The sequence below is a fragment of the Sprattus sprattus genome (assembly GCF_963457725.1).
Source record: "Sprattus sprattus genome assembly, chromosome: 13".
In the NCBI taxonomy this organism is placed as follows: domain Eukaryota; kingdom Metazoa; phylum Chordata; class Actinopteri; order Clupeiformes; family Clupeidae; genus Sprattus; species Sprattus sprattus.
The window spans coordinates 9,996,583-10,012,685 of record NC_137911.1 but is presented as its reverse complement, the minus strand read 5'-3'; the positions used below and the strand labels follow the sequence as shown (position 1 = coordinate 10,012,685).

Below are 16,103 nucleotides of genomic sequence, written 5' to 3'. Positions count from 1 at the left end.
TGCCATGCTTAATAAGATGCATTTTTGCCAATTGCCAGACCTTGGGGCTACCTTTAAAATCATATTTCTGAGTACGCTCTCTGTGCTCTTTATCAAGAAGACCATGGTAGGAACTTTTTCAGATTGTCTTTTTTCATATGTTATGTTTTAACCAGATGGATCAGTTGACAAAATTAAAGAAACTTAACTTTAGACCATTTGATAGTTGTTCTTGAATATAAAAAGACCAGTAATGACTGGTAATGTATCTGTGAAATATAATATCTTTGTCAACATTGTTTTCATTGGTTTTGACCAGAATGAGGGTGGGACATGTTTCAAAATAAAAGTTTTCATAAAACTAAAAGTATTACATCTTATTTTTAAAGCCACCAGTTATTCTGATTAGGCACATGGAAAAAGAAAAAAATACAAATCGATTAGTTACACTGCTGTAACTGGGGAAATTGCTCTCTAAGGGCGCATGTCATTTTTCGAACACCCCGACTTTTCCACTTCCCTTGTCTCGGTAGGCTATCTAAATATCCTCCTAGTCCTATTTGTTTTGACCTGTCAAATCATTCGACTGTAGGCGACTTGTTTTCTTGGCAAATAGCCCGTTCTTATTCATGGAATATAACAGAAATATAAGTTGAAATTTATGGAACCGGGAGGAGACTATCGTGAGGAGCTCGTGGCCCGAGAAAGAAGCGGTCACACAGCTGTTGTAGAGGGCAATTTTCTCTACGTTTGGGGGGGATACGTGGTGAGGAAAAGACGTGTCAATTGTTATAGAATAGCCTTGCCAATATCGACAACCGTTACAGAATTAAATGCTGAATACAATATATATCGACATGTTAAGCCCTTTGGATATCATCATCAAGTTGCGTAACTTTCATTTGTTCTTTTTTTATAGTCAATTGCTGAACATGAAATCTTCCTTCCAAATGATGAAATCTGGTTGTATGACTTGGATAGTGGTGTTTGGTAAGATGACGTTTCTAAGAAAAGTGTGTTCTATTTCTGCAACCTTTTGTATTTTATAAACTCATATGAGATATTTACCTACAAGAAAATGTAGGTAACCCATAAAACTGTATATATTTTTTCTATATCTTATCAATATCTGCATACACTGAAAACTATGTAATGATTTATTGGATGACTGGCTTTGTTCAATCATAAAATTGCATCTAGAAAAAGGATTTTCTTGTAAAACCCACGATAATACTAAGGCTAGACTAAAACATTTGGTTTGTGGCTTATGACTTCATGTGCTAGTGTTGTCAATAAAAATACACATATTCATGTACAGGGAAATTGCCTCCATGGCGGGAGATATCCCACCATCCATGTCAGGCATGTGTGGATGCTCACTCAGTGGGGAAATGTTCATATTTGGGGGTTGCTGTGATGATGGCCAGACAAATGAGGTAAGTTGACATTCTACTAGCATTCTAATAACGACTACTTTAGAATGATTTATTATCATCTGTTTACTCCCAAGGTCCTATAGGGCATGTGGTCTTTATTATAATGTGCTTTTGTTTTCTTTCTCTAGCTTTACTCTGTAAACCTCTTGGATAGAAAATACACTTGGAAGAAGAGAAAACATGAATCTGGTTCAGTGCCTTCTCCCAGAGATAAACTGTCCTGTTGGGTTCATAAAGACAAGTAAGACAGGCTTGCCAGATGTTTTGTTCTTTCTACTGCAATTCTTTCTCCAAAACAGCAGAACCGTCCAGGTGCATTTACCCCCTCTACCAAACATTCAAAGCATAGCATTCATTCCAAAGCATTCCACAATTCCAAAGGTATAGGCAAGGTCTTGAATGGCTGTGATCCTTTGAACTTTGTTTACTTCTTTTCAGCACTTATTGTTGTGAACCACAATTATGCCCTGGAGTTTCCTTTACAATTATTGACTTGATGGATTGATATACTTTTTCAGGGTCATCTACTTCGGTGGTTATGGTCACAAGGTCCTGAGTGAGCTCAACGGCTCCAGAAACTTTATCATAGATGAGGCTTCATGGGTAAGTTCAAAGAACTTTAATTTACAAGGTGAAATTTCAGATTGAACTGAGTCAATGCTTTCAGTAAAATGTACATACATTTCAGATGGAAGATGTTTTTTGGGGATGGAATAATGAAGTTCATGTGTTTGATCCACGAACAAACAACTGGAGTCAACCACGCGCTTTTGTAAGATCTTATTTGGGCACTGCATTACGATGTACATCATTTGATCTACAATGCAAAACCACAGACATTTAAAACAATTATATAAGATGTACAGAACGGAAGAAAATGGAATATAATCATATTGTGTACAACATGAATTATTGTTATAATGAATCATATTATGAGAAATCACAATATGAGTATTTTCCGTTTTCTTCTGTACTGTACATCTAATGTAATTGTTTAAAATGTATGTGGTTTTGCATAGTTTATATGTTCACAGTTATAGATATGTAAAATACATCTATATAGGATATAACATAAAATGACCAACATATATTTGGGTTTTGCTTTTAAGTTTAGAGTAGGCCAGTGTGACATGTCCTTTTTTGTCTGACAGGGTCATCTACCTGCCCCAAGAGCAGCACATGCGAGTGCTATTCTGGGAAGGAAAGGGTACATTTGTGGAGGCAGAGTCATGGTGAGTGGTCACTTCTATAAACAGTATGCAGCTGTATCCTTTAAATAGTTGCATACAACCAAACCGTAAAAACGTAATATCATTAGCACTGTAGGTACATTTCTGGGAGATGTTGATCCCCCCACCCTTTTTATTGTTTGCAGGAGACACGAACAAGTGACATCCACTGCCTAGATCTGGAATCTTGGACTTGGTCTGAAATGTAAGGCTGACATTTCATCTCATGGCTCAGTTGATAATGTCACTGACCTACTGTTCTCTCTCAGATCTATGCACAATAATTAGTCTGTGCCGAAGTATGTTGAAAAATTACTCATTATTCACTATTACATATAATAGTTCACTTACAACTGTGGTGCTGCAAGACAGGACAAATAACCGATAATAAATAACTGATACACAATTTATTTCATTTGTAGTACACCTATCTCTGCTCTTCCTGTGGGTCGCTCATGGCATACCCTCACAGCAGTGTCAGACAAATCACTGTTCCTGTTTGGGGGACTGAGTGTTGACTGCAAACCTATGAGTGAGTAAACGGCTATGAAACATCTTGAGTTGATGTTACCTCACCAAATACATAATATTTGTAAATATGGTGGTTAATACATGCATTGAATTTATCGTAAACAGGTGATGGCTGGGTGTTTGATGTTGAGACAAAAAAATGGAAGGAGCTGGATCACCCATACAAGGATAAGCCAAGGTAGTTGAAAAGACCAGGCAGTTTGTAAAACATTTAAGTGAACTACCTTTATATCTACACATGGTCCCATTGACATTACTGCTGTGGATTTAAAAGGGTAATTTTGGAAAATGGGGCACTCCGCAAACTCTTTGAGGCATTCTGCATTACCACTTTTCTTTTAAATTTCAGGTTGTGGCACACTGCATGCGTGGGCAGGGACTCTGACGTCATTGTATTTGGAGGAAGTCGTGACTACATCCTTCTTGTGGACACTGTGGGTATCCAAGCCTTCTTTGAAATACTTTTATGTCCAAACTTGTACATCCTTTATAGGTCACAAGTAGTAAATACTAACACATATTGTGATATTATGAAGATTGTGATCTTTTTGGCCCAATCTCAATACTTCCCCTTACCCCTTATCTTTACCCTTGAAGTTGCGCGTTCATGTGAGAGCTAGTGGTGTCTCAATACCCAATTTGATCAAGATTAAGGGGTAAGATTAAGTGGTGTATGGCCCTCGTTTTTAAGCTGATCGGAGAGCTACCTTGCTCCTCCAAGGGCTATCCCAGAGCACACAGCGAAACCAGCTCGGGAATTTTTTTAAAAAAAATGGCTGATTGAAGCGAGGAATATTTTATCTATACAACTATCTACACAACTTTTTATATGTTTATAATGACTCGGTTTGATCTGAAATGTGCTACACGAACTATGCATAGTATTTTAGGTCTTAACTGAAGACTTCAAACGGTAGTTTTAGGTTACAATTAGCGCGTATGCCACCACTTCATTGGATTATATGGTAGCTTGCTAGGACTAGCCTGACTCCATGCATATGTACAGATAACTTTATTATCCACGAATTACGTTTGATATCTGTGAATGACAGCACTTGCTTTGGAGACATCGATCCGTGCTTTACATGTACCGTCCACAAAACAATTACGACAGTCTAGTTTTGTGCTCTATACAGTCGTATATATATTTGCAACCATAATTTAAACTTTTTTTAAATCGCTAGTTTCATAGCTCATACAGTCACGCATGTCTACAGATAACTTATCCGCGAACTCTGTTTGATATCTGTGAATGACAGCACTTGTTTGAAGACATCCTGTATTATACCATCCTGTATTATCCAGCGACGCCAAGTGACGTACCCGAAACCGAGTGGCGTCTCATTTCATAGGGGAAAGTTTTCAGCCCTTGGCCCTTACACTTGCAAGTGCTAGGGTTAAGACAAAGACAAGACAAAGCAAAAGGGGCAAGGGGAAGAATGGAGATTCGGCCTTTGTGTTAATTCATTATTTTAAAATAATATTGTTTTTCTTTACATAGGGCCATTGCAATGATGCACTCATCTTCCAAACCCAACCGTATCCCCTTCTAAGGTAGTGTAATCAATATAATTACTGTGGTGGCACACTGACTAATGGTGTGGTTATGAACTTCCAATCAAATATTTATGAATCCGTGTAAAACAAACTAAATTTAGGGAGAAAGGGAATCATATTTAGTATACAGTATTCAGAAGCCTACTTACCAAAACATTTAGGGTTTGCTTTTCTCACATTGGATACGGTGACCCATAAAGTTAGTGTCGTGGAGTTGTAATCATCACCAGGTTACTCCAGAAAGGTGTTTCTTGCTCATATTGTTTGAATGTGATGGTATTGTGTACATGTGGTATCATAAGGTGACCAGATTTCTGAGACAAAATCCGGGGACAATTTCAGTTCAAATACGTTAATACCTCCAAAACGTAAAGTTTTTGTCTTTGTAAACGGAAAAACGGGGACACTGGCTGGGCCCTTTTTCATAAAGCAGTTTACCTTACCCTTGTTCTTGTAAATTGCAAGGGGAAGTGTCAAACAAAGAGTATTTATCTTAAAACTAATCACAAAGTGGCTGAAATGAAGAGTAGTAAAGGTAACAACCTTTTGCCAGATAATTAGAACCAATTTTTTGTGATAAGAACCTCGTTGACTCAAGCTTCCTTGCAGTAGGCCTTACCTCTGTGCTTGGCTGATAAGTGACTGGTCTGCACATATGGGTGTCAGGTGTATGTTTTTCCAGCATAGAACATGTTAAGGCCATTGAGGAAACTAAATGCAGTGTATTCCTATATTCTGTGTAATCAGCTGGAACAATGAAAATACAGATTAAGCCCATACACTCCATGATCTTTGGAATTGTTTTTTAGGTATTACTATACCAAAAGTGATTTAAGAAACAAACAAACAAAAAGATTCAAAATACAATTTCAGTTAAAAAAAATCCAAGCAATGTCAAGGTGAAGGGGGGAGATCTGAAGTTCTGTGGCACATTTCCAGTTGACATCTTTGTTAATGCAGAATATGTGAAGTTAATGTGGGGAAAAACACATTTCATTAGTGTCTTTTAAGAGACCACCACAAGAACATATGTTTTTTGTTTTAGTTTTTTAGGTAATGTAGTCCTACCCTTACTCTAGGCTACATGAAAATCTCTGTAGCCTAAGCACATAACTCATATTTTAGCAAATGTTTTAACCTCCTGCTTAAAATTGAACTGATGAGACTGTTTTTGCTTCCTCATCTTGAACGCAACCCACTGCCATAACATCAGCAGTTTGACTAAACTTGACAAAGAAAAAAATATTCTTCCGATTTTGAGTATATGTTATAGTGATAAAATAGACATCTGACAGCCTGGCCCAGGGCTATTTGAAAACGTATGTTGATACAATAGGCTATAAAACGAAAACGTTCGTGTTCAACCAGGCTGTATCTAAAGCCTACAACAAAATTGATGGCAGGGAAGAGTGGTTGTGCGGCTTTTAAACCAACGTTCCCGGAGCCACCCAGACAGAGATAGAATAGCTATACGGTTTGTGATTAATGTAAATCCGCACTCCTCAGCTTTCAAGTGGTTTCATTTAATGTCAAGTTGCCAACTACCTCTAAGTAGTAACCCAGACTAGTGAAACTGAAATATCATAGTACTGTAGCTAGTATCACTGCTAATGTTAAAAAGTTAACAAAGTTAGTTAGCAAGTCTACAGATGTGACTGACATCTGACCAACAGATCGCTGCTGCTTAACACACACATTGTTGCAAATTGTAGATCATAGGTTAAATAATATGATTACTGTAGATCATGGGTTAAATATGTAGATCATGAGTTAAATAATATATGACATAGATGATAAACAATGACACTAACCTATCCCAATGCTATCCTATCTTGTTGTACTCGTATTGTCAGAACTAGCTGGCTGAATGAATGAGTGAACGCGATCTCTTTCTAAATAAAAAAAAGAGCAAAGATTCTACCGCGCTCCACCAATCAAAATACTAAAAAGACGGTCATTCTAGATCTTTGAGCTCCGAGCGAGAGCTTGCTGCCCTGGCTGCTGGCTGGCTTGATTGAGCCTGTGGCGTGTAGGCTACGAAACTAAACGTTTTGGTCATTGTTTTCTTTTTTAATTTTTAATTTCTATCCCGGGTCTATCTGTGAAAACCGGGGACATTTCCGGGGACAGCTCCAGCCGGGGACAGGCCACCAAAAACGGGGACTGTCCCCGGAAACCGGGGACGTCTGGTCACCTTATGGTATCATGATGTAGTATTATTTACATTGTATAAACTCAATTATTATCTGATGTTTTGAACTTGTAAATCTTTGTTGTTTTAGGTTATGTGAAGACTTCATTGCCAAAAACTCTACAGTGTTTCAGAAAGAACTTCCTTGTTTACCAACAAAACTAAAGGGAGCGGTGAAAAAAAGGACTGCTTTTTTTAGACCAGCAATATTGTAGGCTACCAGTTTTGATATGAGCCATATAGCCTACCATGGCCCCAATGAGCCACTGTCCAGCTATTGCAGAACATTTCTGTCACACTAAATCAAGAGATACAAAGCTCTTTTTTGTTGTGCAGCACTGAAGCCTAGAAGCCTACCCTTTAGAAGATGGAGCATATGCACATTCAAGCTCGTAAATGTACATGTACAATTTTTTGTATTGTTTCAACAATTTAAAATGTTTACCATTTATTTTATACATTCTACTCTTGGCTGAATTTATTATAAAGTGCTTACTAGCTATTTCAGGAAGGTATGTATCTTTTTGTTTCATAACATGTTCATATGACATTGATGGGAAGAAATACGTTCTTTTTTCATGGAACATTTTAATGTTACCAAAGTGACTTGGGAGCGTGTTCATATTGCCATGGTAACCACAACAGTGAACTTTTGTTTACGTTAGGAAGCTTGCTAACATTGCCTAGCCTGACCAGTTACTTTGGTGGTGGTAGAAATACCGACATAAAAACATAAACGTTATCATATAAGCTAAGTACCTGGTAACCGATTTATTGTGGTGATCGACTTTTTTGTTTTAATTGATTTGATCTTGCTTGACTTAAGCATAGGCCAACGGCAGCTAAGTAGCTAGCGTTTCCTTACCACAATGGAATTTGGCTCTAAACTTGAAGACATGAATCTGACATCAGACGAAATGAGCCGTCTGGGCAAAGCTTTGAAGGATGAAACTTTTCGAAAACTGTTACATGACTACGCTGACGAAATTTCAAATCCAGAAAACAAGAAAAAATACGAGGAGGAAATAAAACAGTTGGAGCAGGAGAGGGGCATGGACGTTCAGTTCGTCCATCCGAAGCCTTTTCGTGTCCTTAAAACCAGCGACGGTAAGCAGAAGTGCTTCATCAATATCTGTTCAAATGAGTTAATCAGAACCGCAGAGTGTAAAGCCGGTGGCGGTGAGGATGGAAGAAGAGGTCTGCACTGGTCACTTCCATACAGTCTAGCACCAGGAAGACCCGATGTGGATTCGAATGGAAACAAGCACATGCTATATGATGTCGTTTTTCATCCCGACACACTCCACATGGCAAGTAGAAATGCGAGATTCATGGAACTTGTCGACAGTACAGCGATTGATGGGATACAAGAGTCTCTCAAGGTCAAGCTGGACAGAAAGAACACGAAAATTCTCAGGACAAAATACAAAGGTGTGCCACATGCAGCTGTGATACGGAGGGCCACATCTGGACTACCATGTAAACAAAATGATACGGACAAAGACGACCCCCTCGCATTCCCTTACCCGTATGACAAAGCCGAGACTTCATCAACATTAAGCAATGTTAAAAGGAACTCGTCTGGTGATCAGTCAACACAAACTAAACCTACTAAAGCCGTAGAAACTTGCAGTTCAGAGAAGCAACCCACAGAACCGCATTACACTGTAAAATACAGGTCAGTCGTTGATTTACAAGACTACAGGTGCTCTAGAGACTCTGCACCCAGTCCACGCCCCAGAGAAATAGTTATTGCCATTGATCTGCCATTGCTCAAATCTGCGGCAGATGCTGATTTGGATGTAACAGCAAAACAGATTGTTTTGAAATCCAGTAAACCTGCATATATGCTAGAACTAGACTTGGCCTACCCTGTGGATGAAAACAAAGGACAGGCCAAGTTCAATAAGCAAAAGAAACAGCTGGTTGTCACCTTGCCTGTTCTGCAACTAAAAGAGCCTCTGCTGACAGCAGAGAGTCCTGAACTTGTTGATGACGCAAAGGAACAGCTTAATGGGCCAAGCGCTGAAGAAGAGCCAGAGAAAACGAGTACAACTGAAAATAGCCTACAGACACACGAGCACACATGCTTTGAAACTGATTCTGAACAGCCTGGCTTAGATTTTCTGAGTGTAGACAATGTAAATGTTCCAGACTGCAGCAGGCTGCCAGAGCTAAGGCTGCATGAGGAAGAATGGCGTTCATCTTCCTCAGATGTCCAAGAGGATACCCCACTGCCACCTGACTTTACCAGTGCTGAATCTTTCACAGATAATACTGAAGGGGAGTCAGTACACGAAACAAGAACCACAAAGGAGGAGGTAAGCAGTTTATCATTACGTTTCCTCAGGTAGCCATGTATGTCTTTTGAATGAATACCTTTTTTATTGATGTTGTAACAATGCTTTGAAGGTGGAAACATTCATAGCTGCTACAGCAAACTCATTAGTAGAGGACACACTGAAAAAGATCCCTGACAATTGCCCTGCTCAAGAAGAAACACAGAGTACAGACGAGTCCACCACGGAAGATGAGGAACAAGAGGACTCAGGTTCACAGGTGGACACACTAACCTATGTACAGGCCAAAAAGACCGTACGATTCAGTGAAATGGTTTCTGTAGCAGAGGAAGAGGATGACTTGCCTGAAGAGCAGAGCTGCAGTGGCACTAGACCAAAGCAGCCATCAGCAGTTCTGCGAGAGATAAACCCAGAAGACGGGACTGAGGTAATCATCAGCGATCACACGACATCCTCTGCTTTTGTGTTTCAGAACTCCCTTCTGTATGAGCTGGACTGAAATACTGAGACACTTGAATCAATTTAGCGAGCCGATCTGATGTTTATACTTTCATCTCCAAGTAATTTTGTTTCATAATTCTACCCTATAAAGGGAGGGACTGCCGTAATTTTAAAGCATGTTTATGGCAAGATTTCCTTTGAGTCTGATGATTTAACAAGAACTGTCAACTTGCAAGCAAGGCCTGTGATGTTTAGGCTATTATTTTCAGCTTCCCCAGAAGGTCAAGTAACAATATTGGCTTTAATTTAGCATTATTTCTTCAAAGTTTGTTTCGCAGTTGTTCCATCCTTCTGGTTCACACCTACATGTTAAATATGTCTGCTAAATGACTATAGAGAACTTTTTCAGTCAAAGAATATATTGTTTTATATTTATTTGAAATTCAATATTCATTCAAGCATGTAATTCATTACAACAAGTAAAAAAAAAAGTGTTCTCGTTCCACACAAGTATGATTATGGAGTGCTTCATTTCAGTTCTAAGTGCACCCTACCTTCAAACAAACAGACGTCATACATACAGACATACTGAAAACATTCGACCACCAGTCGCCACTTCACCCTCTAAATTCTGACCTCTTAATAGTGGAACGTGAGTGGTGGACATAAGTGTGGACAAAAAAAAAACTTAACGTCAAGGGCCAGTGTTAAAAATCACAGCGTTGAGACACCCTCCCATGTCAATGTCCAAATAGGGGGATATCACCACGCTGGCTAGCTGCCCCAAAAATGAAAAAAGGTCCAGCTGAATCAACTGCTTTGAATTAAAAAAATGTCATCTGACCCCTCGCTGCACGCAGTTGTCAAGGAACTCGCAGTAGCACATGAGCGAGCAGAAGTGGCGCTGCACGGGCGCCTCTGTGCCACCCATGTCGTCCACCAGGACCACCGTGTGGGAGACCAGGTGAAGGTTCATGCTGACTGAGGTCTGGATGAAGGAGTCGAGGCAGGCACGGCCGCAGTCACACACCTTGGCAGCGTCCAGCTCGGGGCACAAGTGGAAAGGGATGCTTTGAGGTCCATACGGGATTCTGTGACATGAAAACAAGGTGTTTTATTATTAAGTCATTGGTACTAGGTTTTTATAACAACTGTGGTCATCCTTAAAATTGTGTTGGTTTGCCGTAACCCAACCGACTGACCCTTCGCTATCGTGCCCCGCTTGGTGTTGCTGTGCCTGTCAAGCTTTTCAGAACCGTCACATATTAGTAATTCCGGAACTACCCGCAAAACATCAAAAAAAGTAGTGCATTGCTAGAGAAAATCACTGATGTATTGTCGGTTTTGTATCATTAATTCAATTGCAAACCGTTTTGGAATACTGTGCTTTAGTTGTGGTTGCTTGCATAGGATTGGACAGTGGCCAACATATTTTTAAGGGTGGCCTCAAGAGAAAACAGTAAGCTGTCTTTATTCAAAGGACTAAAGGCATCAATCAAACTACACCACACAGTGTCACTGCAGAAGCCAAACCAGAAAGACCAGACCTGCCTGATAAAATCTACTGTAAAACTGAGCACCATCTTCCTAGAGGCATGTCCTGTCTTCAAACGGTTAATTCATATTTCTATATAGTCATCAAAAATATGAAACCTTAACTTTAGACTCATGTTTTCATAACACATTTGCATGATGAACAAATTACATGTACATGTGGATCATGTGTTAAAAGGAGATCTTACATTTAAACAAGAATACAATAAGACACCGCAACCTTGAGTTTTCTGAGTACCTGTGTCCTTACCTGAGATTTACTACAGCCCTGGAAGCCAGTTCCTGCAGCGTGAGAGGGAACTTGAGCTGAATGGTGTGGTCAAAAGGATTGGGGTGTGTAAACGGGTTGCCAAACAGGTCCAGGTTATCCAATGACAGCTTCCGGAAGTCACTGGGCAGAACCGCCAGCTGGTTGTGCGCAGCAGAGAGGAAGCGTAGCTTCGACAGCTGCCCGAAGCGGAAGGGCAGGCTCGCGAGCTTGTTATCGTCCAGCTTTAGGTTGACCAGTTCCCTCAGCTGGGAGAACCCGGTGGGTAGGGCCTGGAGGCGGTTCTGGCTGAGGTCCAGGTGCTGGAGTGTGCGCTGGAGGCTGGAGAGACAGAGGGCTGGGCTGAAGGTCTCCAGGTGATTGTTGTGAAGCACCAGCTCCACGAGCGAGCTCAGGTCGCCAATGGTGGCGGGCAGCTTCTTGATGTGGTTATGGCTGAGGTCCAGCTTGCGGAGCAGCTTGAGTGAGAGCATGCGCATGTCCACACGGGAGAGCTTGCAGTAGGACACTTGCAGCTGCTCGAGAGAGTAGGGGAAGTTGGAGGTGAGTGGGTAGTCTTTCTTGGAAATGACGACAAGCTTCTTCTTGGGCTTTTCAACATCGCGGGCGCGGACCGGCGTCAGGGTGGAGAGAGGCATGGTGTCTGCATCACTTCCTCTGTGAGCCAGGCGTGCAGCGGAGAGGAAGTTTTTGAGACTGTTGGCATCAGCCTTGGGAAATAAATGTCACAACAATGTTGCTTACGTTTTTTGCACAAAAATGAAGTACTTAGCAATACAAAAGGTAAAAAAAAAATTGAGAACTGAAGGTGCCATGTATACCATGTCCGTTTTTTCTCAAACGACAAATGAAAGACATCATGCATTGTTCGGATTGTATGCAGTGTATGACCTTTTAACTATGTAGTAATTTAAGAGGTTCACAGCACACCTTTCCCTTCTATATCAACATGGCAATCACCTTTCCAAACAGCAAGCAGGGTTGCAGTCTATAATAAAAACTGGAAAAACTTAACAGTATATACTATTTAAACTCAAGGGTATCATCATCTAAATCCCTTAGTGTACAGTAACATCCGATAAAGAGATGCAAATTACCTTGTGTCTGATGGATACAACTGCATCAAAGAAAAAGAGTTACAGAGCACAAACTGCACCCTACAAGACTACAATAATCCTCTGAATACTTGTGGGAATAGATAAATTACAGGGAGATTTCCACACCAACGTCTGTGCTCACACCCCTCTAATAAACTACCAATGCCTTAGCACTTAGAAAAAGTCCTCCAGGGCACTGATGCTGGAGCGTAACGTGAAAATGCCAGGGCTATTGCCGGCACCAGTGACAGGACCCAAACACGCATGCAGGAACTGGGTGAAAGGTCAGTGGAGCTCAGCCACAGCTCCAGCTCACACTGACTAAGCCACGGATTCCGCTGTCTGAATGCATCACAGTTCATGTCTTATTCTTTTTGAAGGACCTGTTGTTACATGCCCCGTACCGGAAAAGAAGCCCCGTTTAAAAAAGGCAGCAGAACTGGAATCACACGAGAGAGGGGGGTTGTGAACTGCTACGTGCCATGCCCTTGTTTACAGGAACGAGGGGACAACGTGCAGGTAACAGAAACAAAGACAAGAATGTAACCACACCACGAGTCTCTGTTGAAAGTAGAAATGTTGCAATAACATTATCCTCTATTCACTATGAGGAAATAAACCCTAAAGCCCTAACATCAATGATGATGATGCTGATGATGATGATGATGATGATGAAATGTCACAATGAGTCATTGCACTTGCATCTGTTCTTTTCCATTTAGACTCTTCTTTAATCAAACACAGAGGGGGTAATGTGTTCCATTAGTGCAGTGTGGATGGGAAAATGCCTTACCTTGCTTAAACAGATATCCACAGCAGGTTCTTTAAGTCTGACAGTCGCTTTGCCTTCATCCATGAACATTGTAAAGAACTTCTCGATGTTCTCCTTCAGCTATTGAATCCAGATGAGACATCAGATTAGGCATGGGACATTTCAACAGGAATAATTCACCTTCAGGCATTTGGTAACCAATGCTTTACTATACCTTTTTGGACGATGTACATTCATTCATATTGAAATTAATATACCAGAATTTGTCAAAGAGTTTAATTAAATCTGTACACATGTATTCACAAGTTGTCATATTTCACATCAGCAATCTTTTGCCAAGTTTACCAGTGATCTAGCTACCGTGACTACAGAACTATGTTTTTGGGAATCATGTGAATTGTGTCATGCAACTTCAGTGTACCTAGTTAGAAGGCATGATTTTTACATTTAAAAAACAGAGGGGCATGCTAACTAACATGTGAAAACAATCAACATTCAGGCAGTCACAAAGTAGCAATATTAGACTCTGCTGTAAAATATAGGCCAACAGTTAAAAAAAATAAAAGACTTAAAGGTCACAGACCTTATATTTTGAGCCAGCTCTGTCTTTAGCTGTACAGACCAACAGATAGATGCCAGTTCTTTGCGTTGTCTTGTCTACGTGTCTCCCAATAGACAACACTGCCCTTGCTCCTTTGCATCGACTTTTCATCCCAAACGAAGGCAGCATCCGATTGATCACTTCGACATCGCACTGAAGCTTCATCGTACCAAAGAATGAGGTTCCAAAGTTCTACGTGAATCACGTCTCCCAAAAGTTTTCAAAACCTGCAACGTCAACAGAAGTGACTAATGATTTCACTGGTGTGGTAGGGCCGTGCTCTGATAACTGGTAACATTCAAATGCCAACCCCATAAAGAAAAACAAAACACTGAAATCCATGATGTAACTTTTACGCAAGACCCTATAGAACTGCTCTGTGATTAAAACTAGACAAAATGAGCTTCTTCCTCTTTTAGTACTTTGAGTACGGCTACTGCCATTGAGGTGGTTTGTCCATCAATCACTATACGGATAATTTCCACGTAGCTACGCTGCAGACATCAACTAGCTCGGAAAGTGCCCATGCACACAATACAGATTGACATCAGCTACATTAGCTTGTCAAGCATTACACGTTCAGCTACATACTTTAAATATGATTCAGTTAGTCACATCGCACGATAACAATAATGTTAGCACATATTCAATGTGCAATTAATAAAACATTAAGCAAAGTGTAACTTACTTGACTGGCTAGCTAACGTTACCTTGAGCTAGCGAACTTCCAGGCTATTTATCTAGCAAACTTGTACCTTGACATAACATCGGGAAACATCACAGACTTGATAGATGATAGTATTGTTAACACATACTTATCTCATTTGTAAAAATGAGAGGCAGTGTCATTTTTGTATTACTAAGGTTGTCAACAACTTCAGAACTAGCTCCTTGTTTTGGTGGGAACCACCACTCTACGCCAGCAAGAGTACTGCCCATGCGCAGTGTAACTGTCTTCGCCCTGCTTTATGTTTTGATGATGAACTATCGAGCACGTTCGCGAAGGTCGCAGCCAGTGTTGTAGTCCAGGGTATACGCAGGTATACGCAGTATACCCACTTATTTTTCAGTCAGCATTGGGTGTATCCACTTCTCAAAACAGGACATGTTCATATTCATATGCTTGTGTAACTATACTTTACCTTATCCTGAGGACAAACTTCTATATACTCAAAACTTGACATTTCTCCTGCAATGCAACTGCCACACTGGTTTACATGCCTTGTGCCTCTCTTAGTGCAAATCTAATGGAAGTTCTGTATTGTATCAACCATGGTCATGCATTGTATATGCTACTGTAGAAATAGACAGTGAATGACACGGCTTAACACCTTGTTGTGAAATATCAACTAAGGAGTGTGCTTATTTTTTCAAAAGGCTTAGGAGTGTAAATCTCTGAGCCAGGAATGACTGTACCTTGTGATTTTGAAAATACTTCATCAGCGAGTGCTACAGGATCCCCTTTTTTGGTGTGTGTCTAGATTCACAGAACTTTAGTTCGTCAGCTGTTGAGTTTTGAACATTCCATTGAAGGAATGCATGCTTCAACAATTTTAAAATTCCATGTATCCTTTGGAACATTCACTCTACAATGTTCTAAACACGAATCTGTGATGACAGCCTTTGAAGGGTTAATTTACTGTAGAAAAAAAGACTAGACTTGCTAAAACACAATAAAACAATAATGATGGATGATTTGATGTTCTCGACATCTTCTTCAAGACTATAGGGTTGAAACAGCTACTGTGATAAAGCTATCTCAGAGGGAGTTTTTATTTTTATTTTTATAGGTTGGTCTATGCAATCCTGAAATGTTCTGTCCTTGGTTTTAAACTGAATCATGTTTAGACATTCCAGCCCCTCATAGTTTAGCTTGATCAACTGCTATATCAGTGATATACAATTCCATATCCAAGTTTTTTTTGTTTTTGCATAAATCACATACAAGTCAAATAACCACTTAATCAGTTCCAATTGACATGTCTAATATGTATATTGTTCTCAGAAAGAAGAGAAGACACCAAGAAGGCACCAAGCTATTGTGTGAAGGATAATGTCAGAATGTGTAGATACAGTACTCTTTGAGCATGAGCTTTCTACCTCATTTCTTTATTTGCACTTCTTCTTTTAGCCACTTGGTGGGGGAA

The 16,103-nt window shown here is 40.2% G+C and overlaps 3 protein-coding genes across 3 annotated transcripts; 2 read left to right on the top strand and 1 right to left on the bottom strand.

Annotated features, from left to right (window-relative positions):
• The first annotated feature begins 561 nt into the window (after window positions 1–561).
• LOC308374842 (kelch domain-containing protein 1) lies at window positions 562–7,477 on the top strand. Its single transcript, XM_080850789.1, has 13 exons — window positions 562–745; window positions 899–969; window positions 1,298–1,415; window positions 1,544–1,656; window positions 1,934–2,018; window positions 2,104–2,187; window positions 2,567–2,647; window positions 2,791–2,849; window positions 3,067–3,176; window positions 3,281–3,353; window positions 3,525–3,609; window positions 4,677–4,729; window positions 7,015–7,477. The coding sequence occupies exons 1-13, from the start codon at window positions 641–643 to the stop codon at window positions 7,136–7,138; spliced, it is 1,161 nt and encodes a 386-aa protein (XP_080706915.1). The 5' UTR covers window positions 562–640; the 3' UTR covers window positions 7,139–7,477.
• A 315-nt stretch (window positions 7,478–7,792) lies between these two features.
• Window positions 7,793–9,722, top strand: dnaaf2 (dynein axonemal assembly factor 2; the record flags this gene model as incomplete). The annotated part of the gene is made up of 2 exons (XM_080850162.1): window positions 7,793–8,972; window positions 9,418–9,722. The coding sequence occupies 2 exons, from the start codon at window positions 7,793–7,795 to the stop codon at window positions 9,720–9,722; spliced, it is 1,485 nt and encodes a 494-aa protein (XP_080706288.1).
• A 413-nt stretch (window positions 9,723–10,135) lies between these two features.
• lrr1 (leucine rich repeat protein 1) lies at window positions 10,136–14,121 on the bottom strand (the record flags this gene model as incomplete). The annotated part of the gene is made up of 4 exons (XM_080850025.1): window positions 10,136–10,755; window positions 11,469–12,196; window positions 13,377–13,475; window positions 13,939–14,121. 4 exons carry the CDS (start codon window positions 14,119–14,121, stop codon window positions 10,500–10,502), a joined length of 1,266 nt encoding a protein of 421 aa, XP_080706151.1. The 3' UTR covers window positions 10,136–10,499.
• Window positions 14,122–16,103: the final 1,982 nt, after the last annotated feature.

What these genes read in the sequence shown, in the direction of transcription:
- LOC308374842 (XM_080850789.1), top strand. Translation starts at nt 641, where the DNA reads ATGGAACCGGGAGGAGACTATCGTGAGGAGCTCGTGGCCCGAGAAAGA. An exon ending in TCATAGATGAGGCTTCATGG is followed by an intron (nt 2,019 to 2,103) that starts GTAAGTTCAAAG and finishes CATACATTTCAG; the next exon opens with ATGGAAGATGTTTTTTGGGG. An exon ending in GGAGTCAACCACGCGCTTTT is followed by an intron (nt 2,188 to 2,566) that starts GTAAGATCTTAT and finishes TTTGTCTGACAG; the next exon opens with GGTCATCTACCTGCCCCAAG.